Source organism: Drosophila erecta, unplaced genomic scaffold (assembly GCF_003286155.1).
Source record: "Drosophila erecta strain 14021-0224.00,06,07 unplaced genomic scaffold, DereRS2 tig00000055-arrow-pilon, whole genome shotgun sequence".
NCBI lineage: Eukaryota > Metazoa > Arthropoda > Insecta > Diptera > Drosophilidae > Drosophila > Drosophila erecta.
In genome coordinates this window covers 9132334-9152402 of record NW_020825200.1, presented here as the reverse complement: position 1 = coordinate 9152402, position 20069 = coordinate 9132334, and the positions used below count along the sequence as shown (strand labels likewise).

The following is a 20069-nucleotide window of genomic DNA, read 5'->3' as shown; positions in this document are numbered from 1 at the left end:
ATTATTGCATTACATTGCAATACTACAAGCGTATATAAACTTCGCCTTGTCGAAACTAGCTTCCCTTCTTTTTATGTATCAAATGTATCTCACAAATACCCACGTCTACAGATCTGACTTACGAGCTTGACTGCTGTCTTCAGCTGCTCAAGTTCTGAGTTAGCAATCAAACATATGAAATGATTCAACGGATTAAGGGGACATTTTTAATTAAAAGGGCTGGCTCATTACCATAATAACACGTTTTGGACGTCAGGGATCGTCGCCCACTCAATTAGGTCCTGCAAGTAATCCCGTCATTAAACACGGCCAGGTGTCGTTTGTTCTGGCTGCAAAACAATTATTAAACCATTAGGAGGTATTCGTGGGGGTGCTATATAAGGAAACGGTTCTGTAAGCGGGTGCAATCATGTATCCGCGATTTCTGGACCCTAACTATCCGCTGGCAAAGCATTTGTTCTTCGTCACCAGATACTCTTTTGGCCTGCTGGGCCTGAGATTTGGCAAAGAGCTATCGTGGCTTCATCTCTCGTGGCTGGTGTTCAATTTCGTGAACCTGGCGCACTGCTGCCAGGCGGAGTTCGTCTTCGGCTGGCTTCACTTGCGCACCAGTCCCGTGGACGCCATGGATGCCTTCTGTCCGCTGGCCTGCAGTTTCACCACGCTCTTCAAGCTGGGCTGGATGTGGTGGCGTCGCCATGAAGTAGCTGACCTGATGGAGCGCATCCGCTTGCTCATCGGGAAGCAGGAGAAGAGGGAGGATTCCCGGAGAAATGTGGCTCAGCGGAGTTACTATCTTATGGTCACCAGGTGTGGTATGCTGGTCTTCACCCTGGGCAGCATTACCACTGGAGCCTTCGTCCTGCGATCCCTTTGGGAAATGTGGGTGCGTCGGCATCAGGAGTTCAAATTCGATATGCCTTTTCGCATGCTGTGTGTGATGCTGTGAGTATGTCAGTGAGGAGCCATATCTGATTAGATGATCCGCAGGTTCCACGACTTTGCGCATCGCATGCCTTGGTTTCCAGTTTTCTACCTCTACTCCACTTGGAGTGGTCAGGTCACCGTATATGCCTTTGTTGGAACCGATGGGTTTTTCTTTGGCTTCACCCTCTACATTGCCTTCTTGCTCCAGGCCTTAAGATACGATATTCAGGATGCCCTTAAGCCTGTAAAAGGTGGGTGCTACGCTATGTACATACGAGTATATGGTAAACAATAAATTTACTTTTTAGATCCCTCGGTTAGGGAATCGAATATCTGCTGTCAGCGATTGGAGGACATCGTGGATCGCCATAATGAAATTGAGCAGATTGTCAAGGAATTTTCAGGAATCATGGCTGCTCCCACCTTTGTTCACTTTGTATCAGCCAGCTTAGTGATAGCCACCAGCGTCATTGATATACTATTGGTAATAGCCGTCCTTTCAGTGTTACCAATCAGTGCTACAAATCATTCTTTTAGTATTCCGGCTATAACATCATCCGCTACGTGGTGTACACCTTCACGGTTTCCTCGGCCATATTCCTCTATTGCTATGGAGGCACAGAAATGTCAACCGAGGTGCGTTCGCCGAATCCCTTGAGTGACCTTTGATTTTCCCCTCCCACTTCTAGAGTCTATCCTTGGGAGAAACCGCCTACAGCTGTGCCTGGTATACTTGGGATCGGGAGGTCCGCAGGCGGGTCTTCCTCATCATCCTGCGAGCTCAGCGACCCATGACAGTAAGGGTGCCTTTTTTTGCACCTTCGTTACCAGTCTTCACATCGGTGGGCTGCAATCTGCTTTGCTGAGTGCACTTCATTAACGAAAACCCTATTTTAGGTCATCAAGTTTACAGGTTCCATTGTGGCACTGGCTAAGACTATATTGTGAAAGGAATGCTCAATTAAAAAAACATCATGCACTTAAGTTCAATGGCTACTCTTTAAATAAGTTTGTGGTTGCAGCCTAGCCCGAAAGTATGCAATTCACACAATACAAGTCATTTGCTAGCCGGGGTCAAGGGTTCAAGTGTGGCATTAAAGCGCTTGTGGTGAAGTTCGGACCATAAAGTTGCCCAGTAGCAATGAAGCCATTTATTCTTCATCGTTGAACAAAGCTACTGGCTAGTTAACAATGGTTAGTTAACAATGTTCAAAGATTGAGGGAAACAGGATTGTCCGGCTTCAGATTGATTACGTATCTAGGTCGTATACGCAATCGGTTACTCACAGCCATATAGAGCTTGGAACTTAGGCACGTGAGTGTGATTTGGCATCGGTTTTGGCCTGGCCTACGACTTCTGTCAACTTATTCGTGGCCAGCCATAAACGATGATTTGATTGAACCGTCTAGATTAGTTTCCTTTGATTAGATTTATTCTGATACTGAGCGATAGCTCCGAGGCAGTGTCCAATTCCTTGGTCGCCAATCGGTTCAGTCTTTAACAAAGGTCTGACCTCCACACAAGTTACCAAGTTAACTTGGATTAGCCGAAAATGGCCAGGAGATACATTCTTTTGCTCGTCGTAGCTGTCTGCCTGAGCGGAATCGCCAGCGGACAAAGAGGTAAGTGCTCTGATCCTGGATTTTGGAATTTTAGGAATATTTGGAAAACGTTGGGGTATTTTATTTATTTAGTTTGGCACACCAGTTCAGGAAATTGCTTCTTGAAGGAGTGCAACTAGTTCTCGTAATTAAAACTAATTGCTATACAGATGACTATAATTAATTAACCAAAGTGATTGAAACCATAGGACCAAGTCCCAAAGGATTTTGTCGTTATTTTAGCAACTAACTTATATTAGCGATAGTAAGTTTCAGCGTGTAGGACCAGGTACTTTAAGATTAAGTTCTATAAAAAAATTCCTATCGCCCATGTTTACTGGTAAAACATGTGTGGAGATAAGACTCAATTAATCCCAAAATCAAAATTATTTATGATCTTTCCATTTCTTACCAATGGCTTACCATTTTTTTTTAGTAATAATATCGCTTATTAATTAGAATTCAAAAAGTATTTTAACCATTTTACGTACTCAATATGAAGAACTGGGTTGGTATGTAATGCTCAGCACTTCCTTTTTAACTGTCTTTTGTTATCGGTGTAGACCACCCTCGAGGGCGTTCCTTTGATGCCGAATCGCATCCCATCAAGCATGCGGAGGAGCAGCAGACCCAGTATTGGGTGGATAAGGCCCAGGCGAAGCTGCTATCGAAACTGGCCGAGGAGCAGTCGGCGACCACCAACAAGGCAAAGAATGTGATTATGTTCCTGGGCGATGGGATGTCCGTTCACACGGTCACGGCCACCCGGAATCTGCTGGGCGACAGTGCGGAGCAGGTGTACTTCGAGGGATTTCCGTACACTGGCTTGTCCAAGACGTACTGCGTGAACCGCCAGGTGGCCGATTCCGCCTGCACGGCCACTGCCTACTTGGGTGGTGTGAAGGCGAACTATGGAACCATTGGCGTGAACGCCAATGTGTCCAGGTACAGCTGTGATGGCGCCGCAAACGAGGAGGATAGGGTGCTCAGCATCGCGCAGTGGGCACAGGCGGCTGGCAAGGACGCGGGACTGGTCACCACAGCCAGGGTGACACACGCATCGCCGGCTGGCGTTTATGCCCACATCGCAGATCGCAATTGGGAGAACGACTGGGAGGTGGCCAACGGGAATTGCGATCCCGAGCAGACCATAGATATTGCCCGCCAGCTCGTGGAGCAGCCTGTGGGTCAGCAGCTGAAGGTAATCCTTGGCGGTGGCCGCAAGAACTTCATCAGCACTACGGTGAACGATGAGGAGGGATATCCCGGCAAGCGTACCGACGGTCGCCACTTAATCCGCAGCTGGTTGGATCAGAAGAAGGAGGCCAATGTGTCAGCCAAATATGTCTGGAGTCGCAAGGGACTCAGTCAGGTGGATCTCGAGAATACGGACTACCTCCTGGGTCTCTTTGCCAACGACCACCTGCCGTACAATGGTGATCGGGACAGGAAACGTAGTCAGTTGGCGGATCCCTCGCTGAGTGAGCTCACGGAGGCTGCCATCAAGGTTTTGAGCCGCAATGACAAGGGATTCTTCCTCTTCGTCGAGGGTGCTCGTATCGACATGGCCCACCACGACACCTTCGCCAGGAGATCCCTCGAGGACACCGCCGAGTTTGCGAGGGCGGTCCAAATGGCACGCGAACTTACCTCCGAGGATGACACACTGATCGTAGTGACTGCCGATCATGCTCATGTTATGTCCATCAATGGTTATCCTGTGAGTAGCTGGAGGTTTCCCTTTTCAAAACAACATAGGTATTTGACTTGTGAATTGTTTATTCCGGCAGTATCGTGACCAGGAGATCACCGGATTGGCTCAGCTGGCGGATGATAATCTGCCCTATACGATTTTGTCCTATGCCAACGGACCTGGCTACTACTCTGGATACAATCGTGCCGAGGGACGCGCCCTTCTAAAGGAGAAGTTGGTAGCGGACTCGGACTATCGGTATCCCACGCTGGCGCCCCTGGATGCCGAAACCCACGGCGGAGACGATGTGGCGGTGTACGCCTCGGGACCCTATGCCCAGTACTTCAGTGGCAACTACGAGCAGAGCAATATTCCGGCTATGATGGCGAGAGCAGCGGGTATCGGTCCCTTTGCCTAGGATCAGACTGCTTTTCTTGGCATATGTAAAAGTCGTCTCGGTGAAATGGAATAATTAAAATGCATCATTGCCAAACGAATCTTGCATGGAAAACTGTTTCGGGTATGGGCAAATCGAATTCCGTCTAATTGAACTGACAAGCTGTGCAATTTCCTGTGGAGCAGGGGAGCTGCCCCCCAATAAATGCCACCTGACGGCAAATTCAATTAACTGGCAATGGCAACTGGCATCTGACAACCTGCAGGCAGCCCCAATCAGTCAGCTGCAATCACTTTGGGGCTGAGCCAATTGACCAGGTGGTTTCTGGCCAAATGAAGAGAAAATCGCGGCCCAAATGAACGGCCGCCATCAGCCGTTTCATGTTTCATCATAAATCCGAGAAAATGTGACATTCAAATGGAATTCATCGAGAATCCGTGCATTTCCTGAGTGAAGGGTGGCTATGAATATCTAAGGGGATATAATTGTCATGGGCTTTGATAACACCACCCAAGCGATATTTAAAAGTTGATAGTACCAGGAGAGCACAAAAAACCTACGCAAATACATTTTTGTACATTATTGCAATGGAAGGAGCTCAGAACATGTTCTTCTAGACCATTTGAATATATATCAACAATATTTCATGTATCAACTTAGAATTTAATTCATTTTATATTCATGTAAGATAATCAGGGACCCTAGAGTATCTAAAGACATAAAGTCCATTTTATATCATTTTGATGCTTTAAGCCTATTTCCAAATAATTTCCCATGGCAACCCCGTTCGAATGATTGAATTAGGATTCCCATTTGGTGTTAACATGCGGGAAGAATTGGAAATGGTATGTGTTCCATTTCCGATTTAACTTGATCTGTGACAGAATTTTATTTTCTGGCAATTTCCGCTACAATTTCAGCTGAAGAGGAGCCTCTATGCTCACTGAGTCTCGATTTGTGCGGTCAAGAAGAGCCCAGTTGCAACTGGAATGGGCCTAAACACAGGGTTTTGGTCAAAGCGGCGGTGCAACGGGCCTAGAGAAACAGAAACTGGGTCATCAAGAGTGCTGGCAAATAGGGGGCAAATAGCTCCAAAGAAATGCAGCTGCGGTCTGGTTCTTGGATTTTCAACCGCAAAGCGAGGGGGAAGGAAGGTGGGGGGTTCTACCAATTATGTATATCTGTATCTGCAGGGACAGAAGAAGAGAAGAGAAAAAACTAATGGCAGCATACACAAAAGTTGCTCACAACTAATGGTGCTGCTTTTTAGCTGACTCAGCCAAGAAGCTTGCCGCAAAGATACAAAGATACGCCGTCACAGATACAAAAAACACGTGACTGTGTTGGAGCAACTGGACTGAACTGGCGAGCTTTTTAACGAAACTCCATATCCGGCTCTCTCGCACGGCGCGCGCACACTTCTAAGCCGATTTAAATGGCCATGTAGAGCCACAAAGCTGCAGCGCCTCTCTTTCGCTTTTTGTATCTTTCGGATACATGCGACGCGGATTGGGGGCCACATAATGTACGGCCAGGGCAGTAGGGGAATTTTTTGCTTTTGCGCAGCGACGTCGGCAGAGCGCTAAGTGTGCCACATTCTGTTTCCAAGCGCTCTCACAGATACGCCACACACACACGCTTAGGCAGCTCGGTGGGCATTTTTTTGTACTCTACACTATACACTCGACAAAAATTCGCCTCGTCATGTGAATCTTGGCTGCCAAAGAAAAATGCCATTTACTTTAAGCCTAGCTGAAAGTAATATTAATTAGGTGTATTTTTAGTTGCGAAATACAGAAGAAACGAAAAGTAACAGGGCTGGAAAGGGAACATTTTGTTTCTGGGCTACTTTTTTGAAGAGTGCACTCTACACCAGTGTCGTTTATCAGCCTTATGACAAATTCATGTGAATTGGCAACGAAAGCAAGCGGCGGCGGGAACACTGCGATGACTGCAGCATTTCAATTAATGCTGAATTCGTGTCGCACAATAGATACATAGATACAGCCGCACATTTGGGCTTTCCAAGCTGCGGCCGCTCCCTCCGCATTTATCGACGTTTGTGTTTTTGTGTTTACTTAACCCAAATGCGCCCCAACAACCCAACGAGCCAGAGAGGGGGGGGGGGGGGTTATGTAAGCCAGGGTGCGGAAGTGGGCTACATATGTACTAAGTATGTACGAGTATGTGGGGGCCGCCTTTGCTCCAATGAAACGAGCTTTTTTAAGTGTTTGCCCCCCCACACACACACATTCCGTATGGAACACAAGGGAACAAAGTAGTAGCTCAAATGCAGGGCTTTTTTAAAATTTTGCCATTTATACATTTAATATTTGTTTTGTATACATATTAATTTTTATATATATATATTGTTTTCTTAATGCATACCGTTACTTATATCGATTTTAATGGATTATTATTTATCAATGTAGATTTGTTGTGGGTTTCTTGTGTCGCAGCTTTCGTTAATGAATGTGTCGGTCGATCGGTGAACGAATGTCTGTACATCCATCATATACATACTTCTAGCCATTGCAAAACGGAATTAGTCTATAAATGAGTTGGGCCTTTGGCTAAAAAGCTAGCCCCTTCCTCCTTCCACCATCGTCTACTCTCTACTCTCTTCTACACCCATCGCTTTCTACATGTGCACTTTGCTTCACTCAGCTTCAGGCTTCAATTCAGTTTAATTCAAAATAGATTTGACTTGCGTTAATACATACGTTAATGAATGTTCATTTGCGGTAGTGACTACTAACTAATAGATTTGCTTTGCTGCAGGCTGCCGAGTGTCGAGTGGGAGAGGGACTGAATAACACGTACATACATAACTCGCAAATTGCCTAACGTAGGATAATGAATTTAGAATTGATCTCGCTTCGCTGCCCTTCACCCTTCCACCTACCACCTACCACCTGACACCCACTGCGCATCAATCGAATTCGATTTACGTTACGTATTTATATTAAGAAATACATATTTTATATATTTATATAAAGATCTGATCTATATAGATAATGGCTTCGACTCAGCGCCGCGCTCTCTCTACATCTTTCTGATTCTAACAGCGTTTATCTTTACATGGATGATCGATTATACGTTTAACAAGCTAGAGGTGTTCAATGTATTTCCATTTCAGTTAATAATCAGTTCATAAAATTATGTAGGTTAAAACAAAACGTATCGCTTACATTGCGTATAAGAAGATCAAACATTGGTTGGTTCTGGTTAATGTTGCAGTGGCTGCTCTTGTTGTGCGGAAACATTTTAAAAAGTTAACGTATACGAGTAGACTAACTGAGGGACTCTTAGAGGTTACGAATTTGCAAATGATACATCATTGAGTTGGGCTGGGAGGTAAGCTACTTTGACAACTCGAATTATTATTGACTTGAGGATCTTTTTTTTAACTTTCTGCTTCTGCTCTTCCATTCACGTCTATAAATATCGCTCTCAGCGGCGTTGAGAGTAGGTTTACTCGGTCTCTGTTTCCTGGTTCCATCGCTTTTCAATATGTGTACACAAATTTCATATGTGACCGTTCGCATTTGTTAGTTTTTTCGCATTTTCATCGTACATTTTGCCATTTTTTTTGTAGAAAATATTTTTCCTTTTTCGATTTTCATTTTTTTTTTCTTTTGTTTTTCGCTTTTCTGTTTTAATCTGATTTGATTGATTTCTTTACACAGTATCTGTCATCAACACTTTAACGCCTTCATCTACCATTTATAATACAACTCAATTAAAAATTTGTAACATTCCCCGGCAAAGGGGGAGGCATTTAAAATATCGCTTCCGTTCGTTTAAATACATGTCGATTTTCGGTTTCCAGCACAGCAGTTGGCCTGGCCTGCTGTTTCCCTATTCTTATTGTTGCGGTTGTTTTGTAAATGTTTGTGTGTGCTGTTTGTTTGCTGATTTCACTGTCTCCTTAAAACGATTTGCTACGAACTAAACACAGTAATGGTTAGTAGAATTCAATGAATGCTGTACTGTGTGGTGTGGTGTTGTGGTGGTGTGCTGCCCAGGCAGCTACTGCCTGCGTCTGGGTCTCGCGCAGACCTCCAGGCAGAAGCGTCGGACGGTGGCGTTTTCTCAGTTGATGTTGGCTACCTCCTGGGCCTCGCCATCGACGACTGGCATGTTCAACTGCTGGGTGACGTTCGACTTGGCCAGACAGGACCGGGCCACCGATTCAAAGAGCCTACGGAATATGAAAAACACGTTGCGGTTTAATATGAAGTCGTTTCGCTTAGTGGAACGTAGAGATTTGCTTACTAAAAAGTTATATTTTCATTGATTAATGCTAAATTGTATAAAATAGGAGTTTACAAACAAATACAAAGAAAGGTAACATGCAAAATGAGTGGAATGGGGCTGGTTGATTCGCTTTAAGATCGAACTTGATTTCTTGCTACGATGCACACTGAATGCCAATTGAATTCTCAAGTCGCTTAACTACAATCAAACATTCACCGAAATATCTGAAAACAGAAGGGGTGATAGAATGTAAGTTAGGTAAGAATTTGGGTTAGAAATGGTAAAAGCCGTGTTCGTTATTTGCGTGCAATGCAAATCTACTACAAACTACATATAATGGGCCTAGCGGGTATTCGGTGTGGATCAATTTGATTAACATTAAAGATAAAAAAAAACCATCTATCAGGCGAACTCACTTGGTAATCTCTGGCGCACAGTGCACAAAGTCATGGTCCCAGAACTTGTAGATGGGATTTTTGATCAGCTCAATAAAAGTGATCAGCAGTCCCCAAGGATGCGGGCGATTAACGATCAAACGTTCCAGAAGCACGCGAGTGATCTGCTCCTGAATTGCCTCCGAGTTGGCCTCGGCAAACAGATGCAACACGGCACAGCTGAAGTAGTGTGTGTGGCTGTTGGGATAGCGCAACTGGTTCGCAATAGCATTCAAGAACAAATAGCGACCCTCCGTATCCAAATCAACAGCCAGATTCTGAAAGATATCCATGTGAGCGCTGTGTGCTATGTTGGAGGTGTTGGGCACAAAGTTTTTGTTTCTGAAAGTTTTCATCTCGATTAGCAAACAATTTCGCTGAGTAGCTTAACATTTAGAACTCACCTGATTAAAGCAATCGCTTGGGTTCCCACATACATGACCAGAGCATTCATCAGAGCCATATTGTAACGAGTTCCTGGCTCGCTGGTCACCTGCAAGTGACCACGTAACTCCGAGAGGAAAGTAACCGGCGCCCGAGCCTTGAGGTACGAGTCCAAATCCTTCTTGAAGTTTGCCGGCTGGATGTTCATAATGTAGCTGCTGAGCACCTTAGGTGCATTACTACTGTCCGACAGCATATCCACCTTTAGGTTGGGCGTGAAGGGATCGGGCAAGCGCATGTTGCGCGGAAACGCCGACAGGATGATGTTACGCATCTGGACGCAGTTGGGCGGGATGGTGTCACAGAAGCCAAAATGATAGTCGCACAAGAACTCAGGGAAGTCGTGAAGTAGAACGAGTAAAACACGTAGCGTCCCCTTGTATAAAAGTTGGACTGGTTTGCCGAGCTCAGTGTTCCGTAAGAAGGGCGCAAGATATTTAAAGAGGTCTTGCAACAATTGAGCGTAAAGTGGCCAGCCCTTTTGCCCGGGAATTTGGACGAGGATGCGACCCAGAAAGACGCGATGCGAAATGAGCTCCAACCAAGCAAAGCAGAAGCCCGGAGCCACGCTGGGATTCAACAAGTGATATGTGTAGGCGAAGGCCGACACAATGCTGTGCATCAGAGACTCGAGTATCGCATCGGCCGAGCACAGCTCCATGAACAGCATCATGAAGAAGCGATGGTAGCCAACCTGCTGGAAGCTCACGCCGCGCATCTCATGGTCCTTAAGCAGCGTTCCCAGCACAATGCCCAACACTTTGTTTAACAGGTTGATCTTGGTAGTTGGATTACCTGCTTCACCTGAGTGTCGCACGAGCATTGCGATCAGATGGACGAACGCATCAATCCACTGGAATATCTTGTTCTTGGCCTGGTTGATTGGTAAACTTGGCTCGGCGAACATTCTGTACACAACATCCGTGCAAATGTGTGTGGCCTGGCGGAAAAAACGGGTAATCAAGTCGTCCGTCTTCAGAATGCCATATGTGTTCATTTTTTGGACAAATGCCCCGAAGTTGCGTGCATCGCGTGTAGACTGCTGGTTTTGTTGTGTATACAGTGCAACCCAATCCTTAAGCAGAAACTCTGTCTTCTCTTGCAAGCCCGGCGGATCATCTGTATCGCATGACTAATAAAAGCGTTTCGTTAGCAATTTGCTATGAAATTTTTTAAAACAAAATTATATTTTCGTCCTTACCCTGACGTGATGCATGCCGGAGTGGATGTAGTGTGAGGCTCCAGACAAGTAACGCTCACTGCCGTTGAACGGGCTGTAGTCGCTGCTTGAGTTGAAGTTTCCGCTCCACAGCGTATCAATAGCATTCACAATGCATTCTGGATACCGATGGCGATGCTGAGTGAGCCTACCTAACAGCTCAACAGTGGCCATGAATTCGTTGTCCGAAACAATGTTAATCACTCGATCGTCCATGATAAGACGCTCCAGCAGTGCGATACCAAACGATATGGCCACATAATTGTTGCCGTTGTCCATGCAGTCGCGTAGCATTACGTCAAACTGATTGAGATTGACAAAGTGCGACGTTATCAGTGCGCGAGCTGCCTCTACGTTATATCGCACCTCCTCTCGGATGTCGAAGAAACACTTTGTCACCGCTCGCTCTGTGTTCGGAGCACCAAAACTGTTGTGCAGCAAGCCAATGATACGGAGATGGATGTTTTGATACAGCTTCATTTGTTCCATGTTTTCATGCATGTTAACTAATCCTTCGGTCAAACCCTCGACCGCACGAGTCACCAGATTGAAGGCGGACTCCTGGTCACGCAGTCGACGCGTCGCCATCAGTGCGTTGAGTAGCATGTGCATCTTGCTAGCCTGGATCTGGAGTGATGGCACACCCATTACCGTGTTCATGAAGGTCTCCATTTTGCTTGCTAGTTCCGCGTATACCATGCTGCTCTCATCATTAGCAAACACATTTGGCTGAGACAAATCCGTCGGCTTGGGCACAAATAGGGCAATATCCCGATCGCTCATCTGCTGGAAGCCAGGTATGCTCCTGGCGAATTCCGAGTACACAGCATAAAGTGTAGCTGGAGCCGGGCCAACCTTGATGCGCACTGCTTCTGGAAGACGCTCCTGTTGATAGCTGAGAATTTGGGCGTCCACAAAACGGTTGCCTTCTTCACGAGCAATTTTTCTGGTCTCGAAATCGGTGCTTAGACGCCTATCAATCTCAGCCGCTGCCTTTTCAGCCGATGTTTTCTGAATGAAGGCGCAAACCAGCTCAACATTTTCGCTGGCCAGCTGCATAGCAGCAGCTTGAATCTCCGCCATGCTGGGCATCCCATTTAGAGCCGACAGCAAGGCCTTGTGCAGATTTTGGCTAATAGCACGCGCTATCTCATCCTTACCGGTAATCATAGCCATGCCGGCGGCCAGGTTTCGTACCATCTGATGAGCGGCAGTGCGCATTCGGTTCTCGTCAGCATCTAAGGCGAAGTCCTTGCGGATGATCTGCTCGGTGGTGGCACAGGCAATGCGGATGCTTCGGTCCACAATAGGCTGCAACCAGTCGGTTATCGTGCGCTCCACGGCGTTGACCACAATATGTTTGATTCCGGGATTGGCGTGCAGGAACGGTGTATTGGGTGGCAGTACCAACTGCTGACCAATAAGCTGGAAGTTGCTCACATTTACATCCACGTACGAATAGCGCGGCTCTGGTGGCGGTAGTACCACTTGGCTGGGATCGGTTGGTAAATTGGGCGAAGATACTGATCCAGGAGTACTATTAGCTCCCCCTGCTACCATCATCATAGCGGCAGCATTTTGAGCGTCCACGTCCGCAGAGGATGGCGGTGGAGGTGCCTGCTGCGGCGGCGGCTGCGGTTGTTGTTGCTGTTGTGGTGGCGGCGGCGGTTGTGCCGGGGATGGCTGTTCACGCGGTAGAGTGGGTGCAGGAGCCACTGCCTCAAGTTGTTTCGGTTTCGGTTGCGACATCTGCTGTTCAATAAGAAGAGCTCGACTGGGATCCTTCAGGTAGATCACTGGTCGCAACTTCGCCAACTCCAGATTAAGCGTTTTGCACAGTACTTCGATTTCAAACTTGAGGTTCAGTTTGAGGTCTGGCTCCTGGTGAAGCTCACCAAGCACGTACATGATACCCATTGTCCATGGATTGGGCGATCGGAAGATGCGAGACTTGGCGGATGACTCAAGGATCTTGGCTACGAAAGGAACCACAAATAGCAGTTCCTGCTGGCCCTTATGGTAAGCTTCAGCCAAGAGGGATTTAAGATCTAGGTCCAACTGCAGGATGGGGCGATTGCGACCTAAGGTCATCATGCCCAACCAGTGTCCGAGGTTCTTCAACAGACTCCGATCGGAAAAATTAATAACTCCCTTATCGGAGCGCAAGAGTACCTTGATGTTGCGTAGGGTCTCTTTGGTAACGAATCGGTTGATCTCGCCGTTCTTAAGGGCATCCAAAAAGTTGTAATAGAGTGTGTGGAAGTTAAACTCCATTGATGCGCGTTTGAGGACCAAATATTGCGCTAGCCACGGCCAATACTCCTTGGTCATAATCTCCTTTATCTCATCGCACTTCTGCGGTATGTTCAGCTGGCTCAGGTTGTTGAAAATAAAGGCAGTTTTGTCCTGTACAGGTTCGGGAGGCACAGTCACTTTCTCTTCCTGATTGGCCACTAAAAGTGTGTCGATATTGGTGGCATTGGCGATGGACTTCATTCTCGTGGCATGCGACATAGCAGAGCTTGATTTCGGCCCTGATCCCGGTGTGCTGGCGGGCATATTACCTAAAAAAGAATAATTGGAATAATGTCGTATATCGATTTAGTTATATAGATTAAGATTTAGTTTAACATCAATGTTTTGTATAATACTACGAAAACCTAATTTATGCAAATTACTCATAATTACCTAACATGGAGCTGTTCCTGTAAATTGGTTCCGTTACTGGACCGGTGGATATCGCAGAAGGAATCGTATTGCTGAGGCCAATCAACTTCTGCGGCGGCGGCTCCTGGCCATGCATTCCGTATTCCACATACTGAATAAGGTGCGGCGGGAAGTCTGAGAAGTGAGGAATGGAGCGGATATGCTCGCAGTATTTGTTGTAGGTGTGCAATCGAGTTCTGAACCTGTCTAGTGCGGTCACACCGAAATAGTAAAGCTTGGATCCATCGGGCTTCCGGAGAGCGTCCAAAACACAGCGCAGAGAAAGGCCCAGAGCTACAAAAGTGGGCACCAGGTTTCGGTCAATAATGCCACCAAATAGCTGCGCAGTAATCTGCAGCTCTTTCTCTGGATATTGACAGAAAAAGCGATATTCCTCGAAAAGATTGCGCAGCATACACAAAAAGACTTCCTGCTCTCGCCGGTTACTTGACTCTTTAAATCGTTGCAAAATGTCCAGCACTTCATCGATGGACAGCGTTGGATTCGGCTGGTGGTTGTAGATGCGTTGAAAGTAAGAGTTGACCTCGTCTTCAACTTCCTTCGACACAGGTATCTGGAGATCGGCCATCACAGGGTTGTTTGGATTGGGGGCCGTTGGAGTTGGCGTTGGAGTCTGCTGTTGTGGACCCCCTGGCAGCATGCGGCCAAGGTTTCCTACATTGGGTGGTGGTGGAGCTTGCGGCATCTGCATGAGGTTTAGCGGATAGGGATTGGCTCCCGGAGTCATCAGACGCGATGGAGAGGCTAAAATTGCAACGAAGAATTTATGATTAAATAACATCTGGAATAGATTATGCATTCTTTGAATATGAATTTCAAATGAATGCCACTTACTCAGCATGTTGCCAAAATTAAATGCTCCGTTCGGGCCGCTCAAGTTCAGGCCGGCTATGTTGTTGGACATATTTGTCAGCGGATCCATTCCAGGTCCGAACATCTGCGCGTTGAGGTTTCCGGAGAACGGTTGCTGCGGTGGCGGGGGGACAATTCCTCCAGGCAGATCCATACCACGATGGCCGCGCAGAATTGTTGGTGGTGGCGGCGGAACCAATCCTGGCTGCTGCTGTTGGGCACGCGCCTTGTTAGCCATAATGGCCACGTTCGCGGTCATTTGCATGATGACTTCGACCATCTCCGGCTGCATGCAGTTATTGATGCACGTTTGCAGACAGTTGATCATGGTGGTAACTGTCTCGGGCAAGAGCTGTGTCTGCTTGGGAGGCAGCTGGTCTTCTGGCACTTTGGCGTTGATAACCTGCGGGCAGCGGCGGTGCAGAACCTTGATTATAGCCTGCATAAAAGGCTCCCCGTGTTCGCGAATTTTATCGGTAAGCCACTTTTCCAGCTTCAGGTACTCGCGCCGAGAGGCAAGGCAAGCCAGGTCGATAATGAATAAAAAGGAGCGGGCGTTGAGCAGCGCGGATAGCGCTTTTAAATCCTGGGCAAGATCCAAGATGCGCGACAGTTTCACCTGATCGAACTCATTGCCTCGCAGATACCACTCGGACATAGCATTCATGATATTGGAACGAAGTTGGAAGTTATTCGAGCTCCAGGCGCTGGCCAAGATCACGTTCGAGTTGGGGTGGTTGCCAAGGAACGTTGGTATCAGTTGGTTAAATAGATCCTGACGCAGTGGCGTCATCGGCGGATTTGTGTTCAATAAGGCCAAAAACAGAACATCTGGACAGTTCTGCGCTGGGAACTTGAATAGCTCATGGACCTGCGTATAGTATCCCTTGTCCGCAATGGAGAGTAACACCTCCAAAAGGTGAAGCGACTTCCAGGCCGAGATCTCCTTATTGTCCGCATCCGGAGCCGTCTTAAGCACATCCAACGCTGGTTGGCTAAATACAAAGTCAGCGAAGGAGAAGAGATCCGGGTTCTTCAGCATTGTCGCGATAAGCGAAAGCTGACCTTCCGTGTTTGCCCAGTGACGGTAAATGCATTCTGGATGTGGAAATATGTTAGAGCCAGTGGCTAGCCGAAGGATGGTGAGCAATAGCTCCAAACCGATGCGATCCTTCAGCACGAACTCGGGATGATCAAGTTCTATAAATTATGAATGATATTCATTTAGATTGGTCATTGCGAAGCAATTATCTATCTATTACCCATGCACACGTCCTTCCAGTTGAGCTGAGGCACCACCTCCTTGAGCGCCTGCACAAAGACATCTGGTTTCCAAGTTTGCGTGGCCTCCGTCGTCTCCTTCTTGTCCTTCTTATCACTGGACGAATTGCCATCGCTGCCATCGTTGTTGTTACTGCTGCCCGGGGTCTGTTGCTGCGGAGTGATTTGTGTCTGCGAAGAGCCACTGCTGTTGCTGCCAGCGCCCTGCCCCTGACCAGGCCAGAAGTTTGCCGGCGTCGGTAGATTCACATTACAATCGAGGAGGGACGAGTGCCTGCGGCACATAAGACCCACGATCTTGGCAACATCTTTGGACTGGAGCTCAGCGCGTTCTCGCTCACGGGAACACAAATGATTTTTACACTCTTCAACGCTCGATGTAAATTCATAACCGATTTCAAGGATTAGATTAATCCAAGATGTGTCCATAATATTATTTTTGCCCTGTAACATAAGATTTAATAAACAAATTTTCTTTTAAATATAATATAAGTTGCTTACGCACCTGGTTGGTGAATATTATCTCGCTTAAATGGTCATAAATATCCTCGATTCCCACCTCGTTCAGAGCATCTGCCTCGGAACTGGAGCTGTTGCTGCTAGTCGTCGCTTCGGCCTCCGCATCCGTTTCGCTGGCACCTGCTCCCGCAATCGTCGCCGTCGTCGAGCTGTACAGAAACGGCGCTAGAACCAGCGGTACCGCCTGGCGAGGAAACTCCTCCCGAAGCTTTTCCAAAAACTGTGCTTCCAGCTGCGGTTTTACGTACTCGCTAAGGCAGCACAATAAATACTGCAGTAGATCGAAGGAGATCTCCTGAAGACCGCTGCTAGCAGGACTGCTACTGTTTTTACCCAAATAAGAGTCGATCAGTTCGCTGAGGCTACCTGTTAGATTGTTCCTGGCCGAATGTCTGAGTTCTGTGTACGAGGAGTGGGTCACGGCCAAGGCGAAGACGCACTCACAAACCTTGTTGATGCCGGTCAGTCGGGCGACTTGGCCAACGATATCCGCTACCGTAGCGGGCTTTAAGGACTGCTCAGGAATGAGAATCCATAAGTAATTAAATCAGTTTTGACGTTATACAGAACTCACCTTCTGGTTGCTGGCGAAGTACTGGTCAAAAGCGTAGCAGATGTTGGATACAAACGAAGAACTCTGCAGCTGCCGCTGCAACTGGGCGCCCAGAAGCTTCGCCTGCAGCTGAACGGTAAATGATGGCGCAGGATCGCTGAAGCTAATCACGGAGAACAGGTGGCGCAGGCTGCTGCGATCCGCTTCCAGGCCGTGCTCTTTAACGAACTGCAAGATGTCGGAGAAGCTATCAGTATCGGCTGGTTTAGTATCGAAGAAAGGCATTGCACAGGGTTTTGAAATCAGTAGAAGTGCCTTGACAGCGACTGCCCGCAATCTGGGACACATATCACTGTATAACGGACAGTGAATGTATCAAATGATTCCTCAGATTCTGCAGTGACCGGGATTTTTTTATGTGATTTTCATCGCAAACTTGGAAATTTTGACAGTTTCTATTATGTTCTGTGAGTGTCTCAATTTTTCTCTGTTCGGCTGGAAATGTGTACTCGGTTACAAGGCGAGATCTAAAGTAACATTTTGGATGGGGTATTTTTAATTCAAGGCAACTGCTTTCAAAAATAAAATCATTTTGCCATTATTTCCTTGCCCGCCAAAAAATAATATCACTCTTTAGATAATTGGCTTTTAAAACGCGGAATCTAAAGTTAAACGAATGAATTTTATTACTGGAAATTCAACTTTAGGTTCCTGAGAATATCTTGAATGTTATAACTCTATGGAAACACAAATTGGGATATCGTTAGGATGTGTTAATTTATTTTCTAACTGGTAATTGCTAAGTACTTGATTTTTTTAGACTAATTGTCGTCTTCATATAATGCAACAAACTCCACTGTTCTTAATAAAAATCCAGTGTACCACTGTATTATTCTAGTACTTCACCACACGCAGATTTCCAATAGTAAATAACAGTGGAAAAATAAGGTAATCCCTGTTTGCGTTCGCATAACTTTGCAACTCATCAGGCTGTTTAAAATGAAAACATTGATTATGTGAGTCTCGTTTTGTTATAATCATCTATTAAATTGAATTATTGAGGTCTGACAGATACTATGCATATACAAATAACAATTACTTGTAGGAGATTGTTGGGTAAATGGGGCCATTCTAAATCGAGTATTTGTTATGATACTAATTTGAATGCGAAAACTTTGCGAGGTTGCCAGATATCCCCTGTCCCTCATCCGGGACCCAAAACTGTTGAAATATGTGATCCGGAGTTCGGAGTCCGGACTCAAGGCCTCTTCGAGCGGGGGAGCGAGACAACAGCTGTGGTTCCGCCGTCGCAGCTGCTCCACAACAAATTACCCTCGCGCCCTCTCGCTCGTACGCGCTGGCAAAACGTTACATGGATGAGGAGAGGAGAGAACATGACGGTGCGAGAAAGGAAGGGGGTCACAGGAAAAAGTGCGACATATTGCAACTCTAGCGAAAAGAAAGCGGCCGCAATTGATATTCCCACGAAATTTATACCACGAACTTACTATTTAAGTTGGTCTCTCGATTGGCAATGGAAAAATTGAAGTTTCGGGGCCGAAAAGCCCTTCGCTTGGCTTGGTCTTCCCAATTCGATTTTTGCAACTCGATTTCGCACTACTCCGCTGCGAATTTCACACTGCCGACCACTCACGAAACACGTGCGTGGCTAAGCGCACACAATTAGCCTGGTTTTACACATTCTAGAAGACTTTTAGCTTAAACAAAACGCTCACAAAACGCGCAACGCCGTGCAGTTAAATTTTTTCAGCTGCCTTTACCAAAAACTGTAATGGCGTCGGCAAAAATGCACGAGCGAGTGAAATGGCAATAGTGCTCTCGGCAATGCTCTAGCCAACTCGTGAGTGCGAACAATTGGCAACTCTGGTTGGCCAGGTGCGATATGTTTTCGATTTGGCAACACTACCCCCCACCACCTTGTTGTTGTTATTGTTGACAAAATAAATTGAAAATGGTTCATGGAAACGTTAGTAGAATAACTTGGGGCACCCACCTGCTTTATTTGTTCGCTGCTCTCATTAAAATTTCGCTTGTTCACGTGCTTGACCAGATTTCGTATGTGCGTTAGCGGTGTCTTCAGTTGGCTCTCTACGTTCATAATTCTACGTATCAGTTGTCAATTCCTCAGCGGATGTTTCTTGTTGCTGTTGTTTTTGTTTGGGGGCCACTAGAATTTTTTGTTGAGCACACACGTTTAGTGTGCACTGGTATTGGAGATTAGAGATATTTGACGTATTCGCTGTTGCGTCTTCTGCTTCTTGGCGCTTTTCTTTTCACCTACGGCGTAATTTGTTTTTGTCTCTGCCTTCCTCGTTTTTTTTTTTTTTTTTTTTGTTCTTTTTTTGGGCTGTAGATTCATTGGCCGCGGCCCCCGTATAAAAGGGGCCATCAGCAGCTCTACATCGGACGCGGCATCTATTTACGCATAAATCGAATAAACAATAAGCTCGTGTTCATGGTCCGGGAGAAATCCGATTGGCTTTGTCCTCGTCCCAATATGTACAATATTGCAATAGCTCACGTAATGAAACAATATGAATCAATCCGCACGTACAGCGAAAACAGAAATGAAAAAAATACTACTACTACCGCACACACGCACGCATACACGGGCAAGGGGACAGAATATATGGTTGCTCTTCGTCGGCCTCCTCTTCCACTTCCTTCCGGTCCTTTTGTGGTTCCGGGTCGTGTTTTGGTCTCGTTTGTATTTGTTTGCTGGGAAAATAACTTCAGATTTGTTTGCACTCGTGGATTTCTTAATTATTGCCGAAAATGAAAATTATGCATTCGCTTGGAAGCGTGTTCAAAACCCGATAGTTCAGTCACGACTGCTTGGCACTCACAACGAATATTAACAAATCTCGATTTCGTGATTGAAATCCCTAACGCCTTAAATAAATTATACCAGAAAAGCAGTAGTATTTTTTTGTAACTACCATAGCTGCAAGTTTGCCGATTAGTATCGGATAAATATTCGATATATTTCCGTTACTATTTAAACTCATAAATAACCCATAAGCCCATTAAAATAAATCAGCATAACAAAATTGTTTCATATTGTAGATTTAACCCTTTTTTATTTTAATGTTTTTGGTAATTCCTGACTGAAAAGTTTTGAATTTTAAAACGTTTAGTTA

General features: G+C 46.2%; 3 protein-coding genes across 7 annotated transcripts; 2 read left to right on the top strand and 1 right to left on the bottom strand.

The window, feature by feature from the left end:
* LOC6543179 (odorant receptor 45b) lies at positions 1–1899 on the top strand. Its single transcript, XM_001969151.3, has 6 exons — positions 1–933; positions 991–1178; positions 1236–1411; positions 1465–1563; positions 1617–1769; positions 1825–1899. Exons 1-6 carry the CDS (start codon positions 410–412, stop codon positions 1873–1875), a joined length of 1191 nt encoding a protein of 396 aa, XP_001969187.2. The 5' UTR covers positions 1–409; the 3' UTR covers positions 1876–1899.
* A 360-nt stretch (positions 1900–2259) lies between these two features.
* Positions 2260–4713, top strand: LOC6543302 (membrane-bound alkaline phosphatase). The gene is made up of 3 exons (XM_001969150.3): positions 2260–2550; positions 3093–4249; positions 4320–4713. The coding sequence occupies exons 1-3, from the start codon at positions 2481–2483 to the stop codon at positions 4638–4640; spliced, it is 1548 nt and encodes a 515-aa protein (XP_001969186.1). The 5' UTR covers positions 2260–2480; the 3' UTR covers positions 4641–4713.
* Positions 4714–7500: 2787 nt separating this feature from the next.
* Positions 7501–19812, bottom strand: LOC6543345 (CCR4-NOT transcription complex subunit 1). Of its 5 annotated transcripts, none has more exons than XM_015159919.2 (10): positions 18923–19812; positions 16930–17136; positions 16342–16869; positions 15818–16280; positions 14538–15755; positions 13665–14447; positions 10959–13540; positions 9718–10889; positions 9296–9655; positions 7501–8823 (listed from the first exon to the last, which is right to left on the bottom strand). In XM_015159919.2, exons 1-10 carry the CDS (start codon positions 19025–19027, stop codon positions 8715–8717), a joined length of 7527 nt encoding a protein of 2508 aa, XP_015015405.1. In that variant the 5' UTR covers positions 19028–19812; the 3' UTR covers positions 7501–8714. The 5 variants fall into 5 exon arrangements, 4 of the variants coding, with proteins under 4 accessions (XP_015015405.1, XP_001969185.2, XP_015015406.1 ...); XM_015159920.2 differs by lacking the exon at positions 7501–8823 and adding an exon at positions 8876–9103; XM_001969149.3 differs by lacking the exon at positions 18923–19812 and having other exon boundaries at positions 16930–17256.
* Positions 19813–20069: the final 257 nt, after the last annotated feature.